The 17,757-nt window shown below is 39.9% G+C and overlaps 1 protein-coding gene across 1 annotated transcript in view; it reads right to left on the bottom strand.

Moving 5' to 3' along the window:
* The window catches only part of LOC308398574 (protein kinase C-binding protein NELL1-like), a 328,133-nt gene that overhangs the window by 24,039 nt on the left and 286,337 nt on the right, over positions 1-17,757 (bottom strand). Inside the window, exons 15-16 of the mRNA XM_080885307.1 lie at positions 16,944-17,039; positions 2,177-2,317 (exon numbers count right to left, since the gene is read on the bottom strand). Of these exons, the coding sequence (XP_080741433.1) occupies positions 2,177-2,317; positions 16,944-17,039 (237 nt within the window). The remainder of the gene's footprint in view (positions 1-2,176; positions 2,318-16,943; positions 17,040-17,757) is intronic.

Genomic DNA, 17,757 nt, shown 5'->3' with positions numbered 1-17,757 from the left:
GAGGGGGGGGAACTGCACCCAGACCCAGGTGGTGTTACCCTTTTCCCTGCGGTGGGGGGAGGCAGACCGCCCCGACTCCGCAGCAGCAGGGAGGCCCCACACTCCAGACCGCAGTCGGACGGCCAACTCCTCCTCCTAGCCCCCCCGCTCCAGCAGGTCGCAGAGAATGGGGGTGAGAGAAGACTCCAAACCTCCCTCCACCCGCTCATTGTAGTGTTGATGCATGTGTGTTCTAAGGTGCATTTAAAACCCAGGAGGGCATGGAGCTACCTGCCAGAGAGCAGGATTTGAGATATTTCAAGTTTTTATTTGTATTTTGGAGACCAACATAAATGATATTTGTAGTAGGTGGTTGTGCTGACCTGTAAGTCACTGTGCATGAAACGATTTAATCACTAATTGAATGAGCAAATATGACATCATAATGGCAAAACATTTGTAGTGTGGCAATATGAGGTGGGTGTTCAGTCTGTGTGTTAATGTGATGCAAAGCTGTTTTTGGTTAAAGTCTGACATTTCTGGTACATCTCTCTTATCGCTTTCCTTCAGAACTGAGTTGAAGTGAAACTCACTCTCTTGGAAGGGAATCTACTGAAATCGTGCCTCTCTTCTTCAAGTAAATAAATCAAACCAGACTGCTGATGTTGCAATATGATTTAAAGGTTAAATCAAGGCAAAAGCATTTCACTCAGCCAAACGATCCTGTTCGCTACACCTATTACACTCTGCAATGGTGCATGGGCAAAAAAAAAAAAAGCAAAGCAATGGCTTGAATTTCTTGAGAATTTTTTATCTGAGCTTCTGTTCTTGTAAAGGAAGAATGTGGGAAATAAACATAAAATGAGGCACTGATGTCACAGGATCGGGAATCAGCGAGCAGCTACTGTTTACTCAAGTTCTGTTGCTATTAACAAATGTGATCTTAATCAAATTAAACATTAGCTACATTATATTGCCAAAAGTCTTCAGTCAGCCATCCAAATCATTGAATTTATGTGTTCCAGTCCCTTCCATGGGCACAGGTGTATAAAATTAAGCAACTAGGCATGCAGACTGCTTCTAAAAACATGTGTGAAAGAATTGGTCCCTCACAATTCCAGTGTGGTATTGTGATAGGATGCCTCATCTGATAGATGAGGTACTTATCTGACTGCACTGTGTAAAATCTAAAGTTTGGTGATGGGGGGGGGGGGGGTGGGGGGATTGTGGTAGGTTTCTTTTTTAAGTAGTTGTTCTCAGCCCCTCCCAGTGAAAAGAACTCTTAATGCTTCAGCATACCAAGATATTTTTGACAACCTCCCCAAACAGGACAGTTTGGGGATGGCCCTGTCCTGTTCTAACATGTGCACAAAGGAAGCTCCATAAAGACACAGATGACCAAGTTTGGTGTGGAAGAACTTGACTGGCCTGCACAGAGTCCTGTCCTCAACCCAACAGAAAACCTTTGGGATAAATTAAAGCAGAGACTGTGAGCCAGGCCTTCTCGTCCAACATCAGTGACTGACCTCATAAATCTGCTTCTGGAAGAACGGTCAAAAATTCCCATAAAGACACTCCTAAACCTCCTAAACCCTATGGATTAAGAATGGAATGTCAGTCAAGTCATATACATATGAAGGCAGATGAGCAAATACTTTTGGCAATGTAGTGTAAATCTGCTAAACACTAGCTCAAAGCAACCTTCTACATGAAATAGCCTCACAGTAACCTATGTAACCAAAGTGTGAGTCACACCCGACCACTCAAAATTTAGGAAAAATAAACTTTTGTTTTTGTTCAGCCATGGGAAAAGCAAATAGCACAAAAAATGCCAATACTGTTCCTTGTTATTGGCTGGCGAAATTCCCCCAACACAAAAACTATAACAATGGCACAAGGCCGACATGTGTTCCCATGAATAGCTTACACCAAGCGGTCGGATCTCGAGCTCTAAAGGTGACAAGACCTTTAATTAGACTGGTTGTCCCACAGAGGGCATGTTAAATCAAACACAAATGTGCTAAACCAATACACAACATCGCATTCTGTGCTTAGGTTTAGAGATGGAAGCTAGACAGTAACAGTATAATTAGACAGAGAAAAAGAGACGAGTCTACAGCTGCTAGGTGGCGGGCACACAGAAGCTGAGGAGATGATGTTTCCAGTAGTGATAAGTTTCAATTCAGTGTATGCTCACCGATGCAGGAGCTCCCGTCGAGCAGGTAGGATCCATTGTCATGGAAACCACTTCTGCATTCACAGTGGTACCAGCCAGGCAGGTTGACACAGCGGGAGTGGTTGTGGCACTCAATCAGGCCCTCTGAACACTCGTCAATATCTGAGGACACGAACACACGCAGCAACATCACTGTCAGTCAAAACATTTTCCTGGCAACAAGCGCAAACCTGAAACTTCAGCTCATTTTGTGTCATTTGATGTTCTGCCTGTTCTTTGATCTGCAGCGGTTCAGCCAATCAGAACAAAACCACTGCCGCGACAGCAGAGCTGGGTCAGCGGATGCCCACATTAGACAGCCAAACACATCTCCAGCTTGTCTGCCGCAGCAGGGATCAAAGTCTCTTAGAAATCACACCATTTGGCTGCAGAGTTGTTTCCAGTAGCGCACTTTTTTTTCCCCCTTTCTATTTCTTCTCCTTGCTCATTCACACTTTGTCTCTGGTGTGCAGCATGCATACAGAGGCTCACCCCAGAGGTGTTAGGTCTTTGCACCTTCCTGGGAGAGTACATCTCTCTGATCCATTATTTATGGTGTGAGCACTGCACTGTAAAAATTAACAACCTAAATATCTTCCCAAGTCCAGCAGTGATATACAGTTGACTCGAGGAGGTACACACTATGTGACAACTCAAATGATTTACCAGTACATGACGATAATTACAGTTGGCAATATTTCTTGAAAAAAGAGAAACATATCTTTAGAAAAGAACCTGAGGCCCTGCGTGTGGGGGAGCCGGGGACTGAGCAGCAGCTCTACTTCCTTAGCAACCGCTGCGTCACCTACATGTGCAAGTAAACTGAGTGAAAATGCTGGGGATCCAAAACTAAGTTGCCTGTGTAGTGCATGTGTCAGAAAAGTGGCTTGCAATAGAAGTAAGTGGCAAATATACAGTGCTTCATCTTGCAGCTCTTGCTTGACTGTAAACTTGGATTTTGTTTCTTGCATGTCAATGTATCAGTGCAGCTCCATGCATGACTTGTTGGTGTAGGGTAATATGATCAAAATAAGTCAATATCCACACTTTCTGAAATCTGCTGGGCTTTGTCTTGTTCAGCCTGATAGTGTTGCAGATTAAGCCTGTGATTAAGGGGAAGCGCAAAGTGCAAACAGTTTTGCTCCATATAAGAGTGCCAGTGACAGGGCAGGGCAATCCATTGTTCATGTATGTACTAAAACCGAGATACAGCAATTTTGTCATATTTTAAGCTTCTATAGAAATCATATTAACAAAGGTGTGTGAACCTTTTTAACAGGATGGCTTGGATGAAGAAATATCATGAAAAATATTGTGTTCAATTTGTTAGGCCTCCAGATCGTTCCATAATACATTGCACCAATCAGGCATACCATTATGACCACTGACGGGAACTGAATAACTAATTATCTCTTGGCTGCTTTTAGTGGGTGGGATATTTTAGGGATCACGTAAACATTTAGTCCTCAGAGTTGATGTGATAGAACCAGGAAAAATGGGCATGTGTAAGGATTCGAGTGAGTTTGACTAGGGAAAAATTGTAATGTTTAGCCAAATTGTAGATGGCTAAACTACAGCTCTTGTCGGGATGTTGCCATCTGCAGTGGATCTATCTGCCTGACACAGTTACACTGTGAAGTGACATCTATGATGATTTTTGTTATAGCATCGTTGACTTCAGTATGCTGAAATGCCACCAATCCCACCGTGCTTAAGGTTAATAGTTAACATGCTGTAACAAGAAAAACGGTATTAAAAAAAATTGATTTGGTATTTGAACAACGGTCATGTTTGCACTGCTCCAGCCCTGTTGTGAAAGTACACACCTTGCCCAGGACTTTAAACCACACACATATTTACTGGTGTATAAACACAAGGAGAGCTCAACACTGTAGCCTGATGCACTGTAGGTAATAAGACGTGACAGCTGCTGGGAGGGTTGCCCTCTGCCCGCCTCTCAGGTCAAAGATCTGGTCAAAGTTACACCAAAAGATTCCCTCTCTGACATCTCACTTAAACAACCCAATATTAGAAGTGACTGGTGGCTGAGAGAAGCAGACTCCTCCAAAGAAAGAGCAGCACTGTGCAAGTACACGAGGGGGCATATGTTCAACGACTGTGTGTTGTCAAAACTAGGTAACTGCTTCATAATTATGCACATTGTTTTTGGATCCACAGGGGAATTTTTAAAAGAATGTCATATATTTATTTACTGTAGACAGATATAGTTTAAGACCTGGCTTTGGTTAGTCAGAGTATAATCATTTGTCCAGATTTGTATTGTTTCCATAAAAAGCCATAAAAAACAAAGTCCACGCAGAGCCACCCAAGCACTCAAATCATTTGTTTATACACACACACAGCCACACTGATTAAAACAGACAGTTAATTTTCAAATTAAAGGCCCTTGGAAAAAACACTGGAAAGAAAGTGTGAATTAGCATCACAGAAAGATTTGAAATCCATTTATGCTTAATACTCACATATATAGTTTAGAACTCAGTATTCTGTATCATTAATACTGGACCTCATGGAATAGCCTTTTTTGTTTTGCATCAGTAAACATGCTTATCTTCGTAATGGAAAAGGATTTGAAAAGATAATGCCCTCTATGAAAAATCTAGAGTACACAAATAACAGGCAAGAGTGCTGTCTGCTTTCTTAATAACAGTAATCCAGCATTGCTTACCAACATATTGCTCCATAATTGATGACAAAGGACGTATTCCAAAATGTCTTTCCACGCAACAAAAAATACTTCCGGTTACACTGTGAGTCATGTGAAGTCTTTTTTATTCTATCTTTGGCTAGAAATGCTCCCAATTCCCGTAGTTATTGTCTATTTAAATTTAAAAATGCATTTGAATAACAAAAAGCTCATTTTCTTCACAAGGTTACAAAAAAATATGATACCTAACTGTGTTTTTTCATCTTGGTTTGGATCTTAGAAACATGTCAGTCTCAAACAGTATTATGCCACCTAGTTTGAGTTTCTCTGCAGGGTAAGTATTTATACAGATATTGATTGTATGGTTTAAGAATGATGTATTTTAGGACAGCACAGCAACAACACAGACATGGTAACTGGGGGCCAGTCAGTTGAATTTTCATGACATTAGTCATCTTGTCCAGTACAAGCAATAAAGTCCTACATAGACATAGACAGAAAGAAAGTCCATATGGTGCAAGAAAAGTAGTTTGTACATCGTTAGGACATAGTTTGTACTTGAAATTTGGTAATGCAATGAATACTTGTGAGTTACACATCAACAGTGACAGAAACTGCTTTAGTGGATGTTGTGGTTTGCTCTGTTCCCTTGAAGAGCTGCACTTGATTTTATAATAAACACACTGTTTAGGTTATGTAATTATCATGGTTAAAAGAAACACCTTGAATCAGTGAATGCATCGCTGTCCAAAGTTGTTGACCTTCCCATCAACCCTCACCTCCTCCCAACATGGATTTTGTAAAGTATCATCTATGACGTTCACTGGCTATGGCTATAAAGTTTAAATTTAACTCAGTATTTCATTTGGAATCCAAAGTGCTGCAGCACACAGGGAGCACAGTCAGAAGTGACACAGAAGAAAGTGTCACTTCTGACTGTGCTGCATCAGTGAGCTATGCACTGAATAGGTCAGTGATTTTCAATGGGCAGACCACAATCTGGTAGTGGTCGTTGCAGGCTACAGGGCAAAGATGTTATTTGACAAAAGCTGACATCAGTTGCTAGAAGAGGAAGAAAAGTCTGAAAAAGTTTCTTAAATATTCTGCACTGATAGCAATGTTGCTAGGAGAACTGATGGTATGCAAAAGAGTGCAAATAAGCAGATTCTTTAAAGGCTGACTGATTGCTTTGGTACAGTATGCAGTGTAGTTTGGACACTAAAGCAATACTCGTCATCCATCTATTCTATTCACAGATCAGCCACAACAACAAACCACCTGCACTGTATAGTGGAGCGATCCCATTTATGTCATCAAAGCAGCCCAGATACATTAGATTGTCTTGTAGTTTCTAGCACTGGAGCACTGGGAAAGAATCCATCAGGTCATGTGGGTTGACTTGTAATTGCAATGTGTCAGGGTGCAATATCCTGCTTCTTGGTAAGTTGGCAAATATGCATATCAATGTCAAGACCCAAGGTTTTCCAGTAGAATAAAATACAGAAAAAATAAAAGAAGATGACAAAAACCTCACATTGTTACCAGTAGGGACAAATATTTCTAGTTTTAAAAGTCTCTTCAAGAGGTTATCTACACTGGGCTTTCTCTCTGAGAAGAGCAGAGTCAGATTTCGTATTACATGCACAGCGGTGCTGATTTGATCAAGGTCAAATCACCTGCTCTCAACTCCTAATTGAGGTATTGTACAAGAACAAAGGCACTGATCACAATCTGCTTCAGTTACATGACAAAGTCAGAGTCGGGATAAATGGCCATTGCATCAAGCTCGGTGACAATATGATTGGTTTTAATTTAAAAAACCCCCAAACATACTATGAGCTAGGAGGAAGCAGGTTATAACTGAGGTTTCAGGATCATCAGGAATGATCGAGTGTTTAATATGTTTTAAACTTGCGTTTTTTTTGGCTGAGCAATGAAATATAGTGCCCCAACCTCTCTGCTCAGGCCTCACTACACTTGCCGAACACATTTCTTGGTGAGGCTCGTTCCTACAATGACCTTGCTACGATAACAGAGTCACACGGCGTGTAAAACCCACTGCCTGTCACTCACAGCCGATCACGTATTCTGTGAAATAACAAATGTTTGAGACTGAACGTGTCTCCAGATGTCTCACTTGAATATTTTATATGTTGTTTCTCCTTCTCTCTGTAATGTTTCAGTTTTCTCCTGTCACTGTGTCTTTCAGCAGCCCACCTTGAATTCACTGATGTGACTAAGGAACAAGTTTATTTTCAATTAAATGAAGGAATAAGCTTTGTCTTTCATTTCCTGTTATCTACAAAGCTCGGCCTGTATTTTGACGTCTTTAGTGTACGCATCATATCCTGGTAAATTACTATGAGGCTTGTCAAAAAAGAACAAGTACCTCTAATTCAATTCCTGCCACCCAACACACGCAAACTCCTCAAATGTGTAGGGCTTTGGTTTTCACGATATGCACTAAGCTCATTATTTCCATATTTGACATTGTTGTTGTAAACAGACTCTCAACATCAAGGTGTGAAGAATGAGGAGGACACAAGAAGAACAGCAACAATGGGATAAAAGCTTTACTGCCATCATCACCTTTTCAAAAGCATGTGTGTTAGGACACTATTATTGTGTGTGTGTGTTTTTAATTCCAGGAAACAGGAAGAAAGAACAAAATGATCACCAACTGACCACTACCCATCTAGACTGCATATTTTTTCGGTCATCTCTGTTATATATATTGTCATGTGGAATGATTTAATTATTATTAGATTGGGTTACGAAATTATTCCAAATGAAAAAATACGATATCAACACTTTTATGGTAAATACAATTATCAAATTCAGACACTAGAGTACAGGCAAGGTCAATTTGAAATGTACTTTATTTTTTATTTTGTTATCAGATTTGTAATTTCACTGTTTTCAACATCTTCACATTTAAAAATGACTGTAAAAATGATTTTCCCCTTGTTGCAGCATGGGAGAAATGTAAGCCTTATTTTTACATGGCAACGTCACATTTGGGTGTGGACACCCGAGCTTCTGAATACGACAACTCAAAAACAGGATTTTGAAATCGATATCCAAGGTGTAGCTTATAGGTGGGTGAGGGGCAGCATAGGCAGCCTCCAATATTTTTATTATTGTCAGTGACAAATGTACAATTTTGGCTGGATGAGGACAGGCTATACTAATAATCAATAATGAAGAGTCAAGTTTATGGCTATGTTGACCTTTGTAAATTTGTATTTGGTTCTCTTGAGGACAAAATCTCCTTAAGCTGTTCCATCCATTTATCCATCCATCCATCCATCCATCCATCCATCTTCCACTTATCTGGGTCTGGGTTGTGGGGGCAGCAGCCTAAGCAGAGAAGCCTAGACCTCCCCCTCCCCGGCCACCTCCCCAGCTTGTTCGAGGGAACACCAAGGCGTTCCAAGCGTGTCCTGGGTTTGCCCCGGGGCCTTTTGTCCTGCTAAAAATATTTCATCATGTGGCTTTCTTTTTGTTTTCTATGTTGTTGTTCATTTTTGTTTTTAACTTCCCTGTGTTCCCTTTCCCACCTATGTGATTGTTTTTACTCAGTTCACTCATGTCTCATTATCCCCCTCCCTGGTGTGTATATGTAGTCTGTGTTTCTTCATTCCCCTGGCTGCCCTGCCTTTGGTTTTCTCTTACTGTTTTTATTTTGCTAGTTTTTGGATCATTCTTTGTGATCTATTTTACTCCCTAGTTTGTTTATATGGCAAATACAAAAGTTGAAAGTAAAAGAAGACCACTCTAATTTCTCATGTGTTGTCATATTTTGATATATTTGATTACTTTTTATTGGTTATATTATATCGGGTAAAAATCACCCGGCATTAGTGATTGTGTTACTATTTATAGCGATAGTGTTCTAGGGTTAAGAGGTTTACTGGCAATAAATAAATAAATAAACAAAATCCCATAGAAAACAAACATTTGACTTAAGACAAACACACAATCTGTAATAGATAATATTTTACCAAATATCGCCAGCTCATCATATTTGTCTCCATGGCATTCACAGACACATTACCTCTGTGTGAACTGTTGCCCCGGGGAATTGCCCAAATCCTTTGCTATTTCTAGTCAGTGCAGGTTTAGATTTTAGACAGTAAGCAGGGAAGGTAACTTATCCCCTTTAGCAGGTTTTAACAAGAACCTTTTAAACTATGTAATCCTAGCCATAGCTCAGAATTAGCCTGTCCTACAGTTTAGGACCTTTGCTCCATTCCCAAGAAATTTAGACTCTTTTCTCCCTCACAGAAGCAATTGTAAACAAAGAAAAATCAGGTCTCTGTGGTTGTTTTTATGGGAAGCACACATTATTTAACATGCCATCCATCACCTGCCTAACAAGTTTTTTTTATTTAACTATAATAAAACCTGATTTCATTTGCGCACACTCAATATTTCCTGATGCTCAGTACACTAGTTTACAAAGCTATATTGAAGCTCTTGTGTGTCTACAAGTATGCTTTAGTGTGGGAAGCCTTCCATTCTCTTTGTCTGTGGAAGTGAAGTGGACAGATGACCTTGTATGAGTTGCAATATGCTGGAGTACACACACAAATATACCCCATAAATCTTTGTTATAGCTACAAAAAGAAAAAGAGAGCAGACTGCATTTCATGTTTCCTTCTGTTTCCTTCTATTACAATACAAACAAGTTCACTTCTGCCCAGTGTGGATGTTCCCGGTGAGTAATGAGAACTTTATGACAACACAGATTGTGAAGAGCTGTGCACTTTAGCTCAGATAGAAAACTTGGAATTAACCCAAACATACTGTAGTTAAAATAATCCCAAAGCACTTGAGAGAATCCTCTGGCCTCTTGAGCTTTCCATAATTACAGCTATTCCAGCCCTACTAACCTACTAACACAACATCATGGAAAATGTCACATGGCGCATTAACATTAATGTGTCCTTAGACAGAGACGGCAACCAGAGTTTGTGTTCATTGCTGCCTGATGGTCCGTGACCAGTAACGGTGCTTAAAGCTAACAGCATGTTGGATTAAGGGAGCAGTGGACTGACCACACAAGAGCTTAGCCTGTCACTTAAAGAACTGCTGTGTTGTAGTTTATATTCTGCAAGCCCGCGGGTTTGAGTAATATAAATTATGTGAACGTAGTGTGACTGCAAGGCTCAATGTAATCCCCGTTCATGCAGACATCACGCTACAATGGCATCAACTATACATCTGCTCTCCAGGGGAACTCCAGGTGAGGCAGGAAATAGCATAATAACAACAACTACTCATCCTTGGTGCTCACAGCTGTCCATGTGTGCACTTCTAAACAAGTTCATGTTCAGGTTACTTTATTTGTACCCGTTGGTAATTAGTTCTGTAGTCGTGAGTCAGCCAACCTAACATGCATAATACACAACAGATGATAAACAAGCATAGCACAAAATACCGAAAACAAGCACTAATAATAATCATGATTTTGAGCATGATGTCACCCATGAAGACACAAAGTTATAATTTGCTCATCACTTTGCTTGTGACCAGAAACCTTCACCCAAAGGAACTAAAAGTCCCTATGTAAAGGGTGCGAGGCGCTAAGGAAAAATCAAACCTGTCAACCGCTGTAACTGTCTGGTGTACAAGGGTGCAAGGTTCAGCAGTGGTTCAGCAGTCAGCATACTCACCCAATTAAACTGTTAAGTGGTTTAACTTGCTAACTTTACATTGTCCTGTACTGCTACTAATACTGATACTTCTTAACTGTCAGATGTCAGCAATTTGGAAATGGTTGCATTTATTGTAGTTTTTTCTTCTTTTTTCCTGACTTCATTACAGCACACCCAGAAGCCACATTTAAATAAAATCACTGTAGTTATATATTACCTGCATGTATACAGACTTGTCTTACTTAGATGCCAGCATCTTTTAACCCTAAATGTACCAAAGGCAAAATGTGATTGCTCAGCAATGTCTGTCGATCATGAAGCATTCATTGCCAAAGTTGTTTCCTAAATAACATTTAAGTCTGAATCAATAATTTTGTGAAAACACTCCAGAAAAAGTCCTCATCATGTAATCATTACAGTGATTTATTCAAAATGAGGCTTCAGTATGAATGGCGGGGGTTCAGTTCTAGCTAATTTAACCTAATCCTCATGTGTTGTTTTGAAGTTAATGTAACGTTTAGGAGATATTGGACCATAAACCTTGAATAGTGACACTGGCATGGTTGGTTTTCACCCACAGCTGTTTCTGCTGCTTCTCTTATAAAGTCACACTGTTGACAACAGAAGTTGTCAGCTCTGTTCCAGCAGAACATACTCTAGTACATTACATACTCAAACTATGCTATTTTTGACAATGAAGTTGAATATATATGAAGTGGGAGTTCATTCCTAGGCCGGCTGTTATGTTTTTGACTCCTTTGGTGTAAAGACTTTCAGAAAGTAAAATCAGAGTGGTCCAAATGTGGATCACTGGCAGCTATGTAAGCCCAATGGAGAAAGACAGGCAGCCCCGAAGAACACATCAACGTGGGAGAAGATGAAAAGATCAGCAGTAAGATCATCTCTTTTCCCGCTGGCTTTATATTTAGATGTTTTCAACCTCTCATTGAGCTACAGTATACAGACGAGTGTCAGTGGAGCAGCGTTATTGCACAGAAGGGGAGGGCAACAGAGAGCGAGTTAGGAGTGGAGTCAGAAGATAGAGACAGATGTACATGAGAAACAGAGACAGATACTAAGAGAGTTCAACAGATGGGTAGACAGATTGAGAATGAAATGCAGTGACAGAGAATATGTCATGCACAGAGGTAAAACAAGAACCCTCTGCACTCCTCTTACACGTTGCCTATGGCAAGTCTTCTAGGGGAAACTCCAGCAACCCAGACAGCACTGTAAGGACATGAAAGTATTTTATCTCCATCTTTCCTCCCTACATCCACTGTTTCCATCTTTAAAAAAAATCATTTACAATAGCATATACTTTGAGTTTTGAGGCTGTGAAACGGTCGCAGAGGTGAATGGGGATACAGTTAAAGGAACAAACAGAACTGAAATAACAATATAATGTTGGAGATCAGAAAATACTTCACTCATTCTGAACGGCGAGATTGCAGCCGACACTTCTCACTCCTCTTGTCATTTACATTTAAGGTGTCTTCACATGGAAGATTAATTTCACAGCCTTTCAGCACTTAGACTTTAAGAGCTTCTTCAAATGTTTACCGATTCAACTTCAGCCGGAGTTTCAACTCGGAATATTTCTCTTATAAAAAATGGATTCAGAGATAATAATGAGCTTCAGACGCTGCAAACACTGCTTCACAAAAGGAGATTTTGTCAAGTAAGATGTAGTTCTTGAAAGCTGAATACTGGAAAGGCAGACAGCCTTTGCACAAACGTGCTCCAATGTTAATATTAAATGTTTAAAAAAAGTTTTTAAAAAAGTAACTAAGCAACTAAGTAATAAAGTAACTAATTACCTTTTTCAGGTAACTTGGCCAACACTGTCTGTGACATTCTGAAGAAACTAGGCCAAAGGACAGTACTCCAACATGATAACAACCCCAAACACACCTCCAAAAAAACCAGTGCCTTGCTAAATAAACTGAGGGTAAAGGTACTTGACTGGCCAAGCATGTCTCCAGACTTAAACCCTATTGAGCATCTGTGGGGCATCCTCAAATGGAAGGTGGAGGAGTGCAAGGGCTCTAACATCCACCAGCTCCATGATGTCATCATGGAGGAGTGGAAGAGGACTGCAGTGTCACCCTGTAAAGCTCTAGTGAACTCCATGGCCAACAAAGTTAAGGCAGTGTTGGAAAATAATTGTTGCCAAACATTACTGTAGGGTCTACCTTACAATATAAAATACCTTGAGGCAACTGTTGTTGTGATTTGGCGCTATATAAATAAAATTGAATTAAATTGAATAAAAAAAAAAAATTGACACTTTGGGCACAATTTGGACATTTTCACTTAGGGGAGTACTCACTTTTGTTTCCAATGGTTTAGACAGTAATGGCTGTATGTTGAGCTATTTTAAGGTGACAGCAAATTTACACTGATATACAAGCTGTATACTAACTACATTGTATCAAAGTGTCATATCTTCAGTGTTGTCCCATGAAAAGATCAAAATATTTTAAAAAATGTGAGGGGTGTACTCACTTTTGTGAGATACTGTATATTATTGCATATAATATTGCATTCTTGGAGAACACGGCTGTGAAGCTTCACTGCCACGTTAATTAACTGATAGATATTTGATGCTGTTAATAGGGGAGTTAATTAGTTTCTGCCTGATTGCCTTTCAAAACATGCCCTGCATGCTAATGACTGCCGATTACCAGATCAATGATTCAAATCTTCAGAGCCAAGAATTACAGGAAATCATATGATTTTTTTTCCTCCTTAGCTACAAATTTAAGGGGTTGGAAAATAAGTTAATAATTTAAATGAGACAGGTGGTGACTTTGTTTGCCGTTAACTCACTGAAGATGAAAATCTGAAGCTGAAGATTTGGCTGTGAGAGGAGTAAATTATAAGAAAAAATGTGACTAAAAATGCGATAAAATCTGGAATATATCTCCTGATGCAAAAGCAGCAAGGGTTAATTTAATAATTTTAATCAAACGAATTCCAGAAGAAGGAGCAGTGAATCAAAACTACACTGACTTCAGTCTTCGGCTCTATAAAGGAGAGAAATTTGGGCATAGACGAAGGTATTTTATTTCAAAATGCATTTGTAAAAATTTAAGGATGAATGACATGAACACAAAGTCAAAAAATTCAAGTTAAAGATGGACTGACTCTTTAAGCTCAGAGAACACCACAGGCCAGTGCCAGTGATGGAACATGACAAATATGTAGCACAAAGCTAGAGACTCAAAAGGCCGAAACTGGGACGAAGCAAACTTTACACCCACACAGCTGAGGCTGGTGAGAAAAAAAAACAAAACATAAAAAACATTCAAAGGACTGCCAGGTTTTTATAACCTGCTGGTAGAGAACTGTCCTTATTATACAAAGATGAGTCTTTTTTCCCCAAACCTTTTAGATAGAACAAACATTGTTATGCACTCAATTCTAAAGTCACACAATCCAGCAACCACCTTAGTCAATAAAAGCAAGAAGAATTTGTTCCAAATGAGAGCAAAGCTTTTCCCTTTTTTTCTACCGCTTCCTGTTCGGGTACAGTATGTACATGAAATCTAAGATTATTTCATACTGTCTTTATATATTGCACATGGAGTGCAAGGATCTTCAGGGATAGTACTTTCAATGGACTTTGCATTTGTTCATGTTTTCTTAATATGAATACTATACGCAGAATTAACTAAAACTTAAAGGACGACCACTGGCGAGCTGCAAATTACCTGCACTGTTTTCACACAGGCACAAATCAGCACTGTTAGACATCACACAGACTTTGTCCTGGGGAGCTGGCAGGTTAAAGACCGTTAAACACTTTCCCCCTTGGACGCTCATTAGCATTGTTGTCAAATGTCTTTATGGGGAAAAGAGTTAAACAGTCTTTAACCTGCCAGCCCCCCAGTACAACGTCTGTGTGATGTCTAATTGTGTTGATTTGTGCCTATTTCAGAACACTGCAAGTAATTTGCATCGCACGAGCGGCCGTCCTATGTCCTACCTCCTGCATGCTATCCCCCCCAAAAAGAAAAGCCTTCTCACGTGCACCTCCAATAGAACATTTAAATGACTCTACATAGAAAAATTGCATGTTTCAAACAATTCATAATGATATACCTTAACAATCAAACTGTTTTCTTCATACCACTGATGAATGAAACTAAATTAAAAAACACTGATTTGATTAACAATTGAATATAATAGAGTCCATAGAGAAACTGAGTAAAGTTCAATATTATAGAGACAAAATTATTCATGGTCAATACACTAAAATGTAGTGAAAATAAATCATGTTTCGGCATTTCGGACCCGCAAGACCTTTCATCCCATTAACCAGTTGTCCATTTCTGCATATCATCGAATGTGTGCCCAGCTACTTCCATATGCTCTTAAAGCCATTCTGTGCTCTTATAGCAGACGATGGATTAAATGTGGAAATTTATATTTCAGTAATTTTATGTAACATCGAAATCAGAGCTGATAAAAAACATGTTGCAGGCAATATTATTTGAATTTCCGTTTACATTCCTTTTCAGATCTGTGGTTAGGTCATAGAGATGGAAGTTATTCTTTTAGTAGAATCATGATTGTTATGAATTTGAGAGAAAAAAGTGGAGGATCAGTCTGTGTCACGCAGTGATGTCTCTCTTTTGTGTAACTTACCTTCCGGTGTCTTTGCAACCCGAGTATCTGTATCTGCATGTAGAAATTTAAGCCTGCCTTACATGTTTAATGAGGTCCAGACTTTAAGCTGTGGTACAGCGTATAGATGTATGACACAGCACAGTCCCCTTTCTCTCTAAACCTGGAAACACGTCTTGCCTCCTCTTGTTTGAACAAATGATTGGATGCTACACAGGTGTGTACTGAGACATTTGGCTCATAAAGTGTATGTTTTTTGTTTTGTTTTTTTCATTTGATTCACAATCTTCAGGGAGTATCTGAGAATGATGTTTGACCAAACAGTAAGGGTATACTCTGGATCAGAGCATCGCAGGGAGAGACGTGTCCTAAAAGAACATGGGATCGATTTTTAAGCTGGAAACAGCAGACTGGTCGTCACCAGGGGAGACCCAGTGCAGGAAACAAATTAAGCCTTATGAACATTTGAAATCAAACCAATAGTGTCTCTGTCTTTCATGATTTCAAGCATGATACCTTTCTTTCTTGTCTGGTCTTGAAACTTTTATTTTTAATTGATTGGTTATCCTCATGAGTAGCTGACTACAGTTTGGAGCCTTCAGAGTTAGGCTGCTTTCTGAGATCAGACTTGGAATGAGTTAAATTATCATGCCCATAGATTTTTCCCTCCTAATGAAGATGTGCTATACAGCCTAATTAAGTCTGATCAGTTCAATATGCACAGTGTGGATTTAATTTCAAGACACTGGTGCTGGTCTAAAATGTGTGATGAAGATAACACACACACAAAATAAAACAGCAAAGAGAATCTTCCTCTGCATTACACTTACATATTAGGAGGCTGACTGACAGCAGCACAAATGATGTATTCAATATGTAAAAATATGAAGGTTTTGTCTGACCTATCTAAAGAGAAACCATGGCAACATGCTACAAATAGCTGACCCGTGACTCCTGTGCTCCATGTGAGCAGGTTGATCACTTCAGCGAAATTAGACCACAGAGACGGGAGGTTTAATGGCATAGGGGAGGATGGGACAGGAGCGAGAGGAAGACAGAGGTTGTGTAAGTAGAGATAGATGGACAAGAGAGGTAAAGGAGTAAGCTAATAGGAATAAAAAGAACAAGGGGAAAGCAAGAACAGAATCTGGGGAGAAAATGGAAAGGGGGGGGGGGGGGGGGGGTAAAAAGAAAGACAAGGACAAGGGTGGAGGAGGAAAGGAGAAAATGAGCAAGCAGAGGAGAGCCAAGAAGAGGTCAGGGAAGGAGGGCAGAGGATGAAAGGAAGCAAAAGAGGTAAAGAGAAGTAGCTTATAAAACTGGAAAAAGACATAAGGAAGGAGAAACGAGAGAAGTTAGAAGACAAAGGAGGAGAAAATGAAAAGAAAGAAAAGAAAGGAGGAAGGACAACTGGGAGAAATGATGGGGAGAGTGAAAAAGGAGAGGGAGAAAGGAAGAAGGTGGAAGGAAGGAGAAGAGGAAGGTAGGGAACAATTAGCTGACTCTTTCTATGACTCTCTTGGGAGCTTCAATCTCTGCAGTGTCCAATTTAAACAACACTTTAAAGCCAGAGCATGAAAATGTGTGTGTGTGTGTAGGTGTGTGTAGGTGTGTGTGTGTGTGTAGAGTGAAGTAGGAAAAGAAAACATCTAATGACCATCCTGCCGATGTCATTCCTGAAAGTCAATAAAAACAACGTGATGCTCGTGTCAGATTTTAATTGGGACAGACGGCTGAACAAACTGGACAGATGAGAGGTGTGGGGTCAGGTGATGTCCTCAGGTCTTACCTGTCTCACAGCGGTGTCCCGTGAATCCCGAGGGACAGACACACGTGTTGGGAGACACACAGGTCCCGCCGCTTCGGCATCCCTCCTCACAGAAGGCTAGAAAGAGAAACCAAAAATATATTAGTTCAGTTTTTTGTGTTTTCCCCCCTCTGTGACCCGAATAGCACAGCCACAGAAAAGCCTTTGAAATCCTGCGGTTTTTGTGATGTTGTAAAAGCATTACACGCTACAAAAAGCTCCCCTGACTATCTTTACAAGATGCGTTAACAGTTCTGGGAGGGACTACTCACGCTCACCATTCACACGGGCTTAGAAATGGTGGTTTTTATGCTGCAGTGTTTGTTCATTATAAAGAAGACAAAAAAAAGACAGATCAAAACTGTAACCTTGCCTCAGATTTATATCTGAGAGAAAAGTGTGCTTTCAAGTGGTCATGTAAAAGGCAGCTAAAAAACTATCAAATTTCTGGGAGGATGGCTGAACATTGTGTTGCCTTTTAAGGAGAAAGTTGCATTTTTTTGCAATTTGTTACGAGCAACGGATAAATGACTGTCTTTTGCCTTTTAAGCTTTACAGCACATTTACTGTACAGTTCAGAAAATCAGACCAAGTTAGCGACTGAGGAAAGTGAAACACGTTTAAAGAACCAGTAACCAGATGGCACTAAAAATTCTACTGTATCCTTCAGTGGATGCATGCACTTTTACTGACTATTGGACAGCAAAGGTACAAAATGCAGCAAGGAAAATATGTGTTCTTATTATGTGCGACTAGCAAATGGGGCCGATTTCACGTTAGCACATCTATCTATCAA

This window comes from Rhamphochromis sp. 'chilingali' (genome assembly GCF_963969265.1).
Source record: "Rhamphochromis sp. 'chilingali' genome assembly, chromosome: 6".
Lineage (NCBI taxonomy): Eukaryota > Metazoa > Chordata > Actinopteri > Cichliformes > Cichlidae > Rhamphochromis > Rhamphochromis sp. 'chilingali'.
The sequence above is the reverse complement of the archived record's forward strand: the minus strand, read 5'-3'. Positions and strand labels throughout refer to the sequence as shown.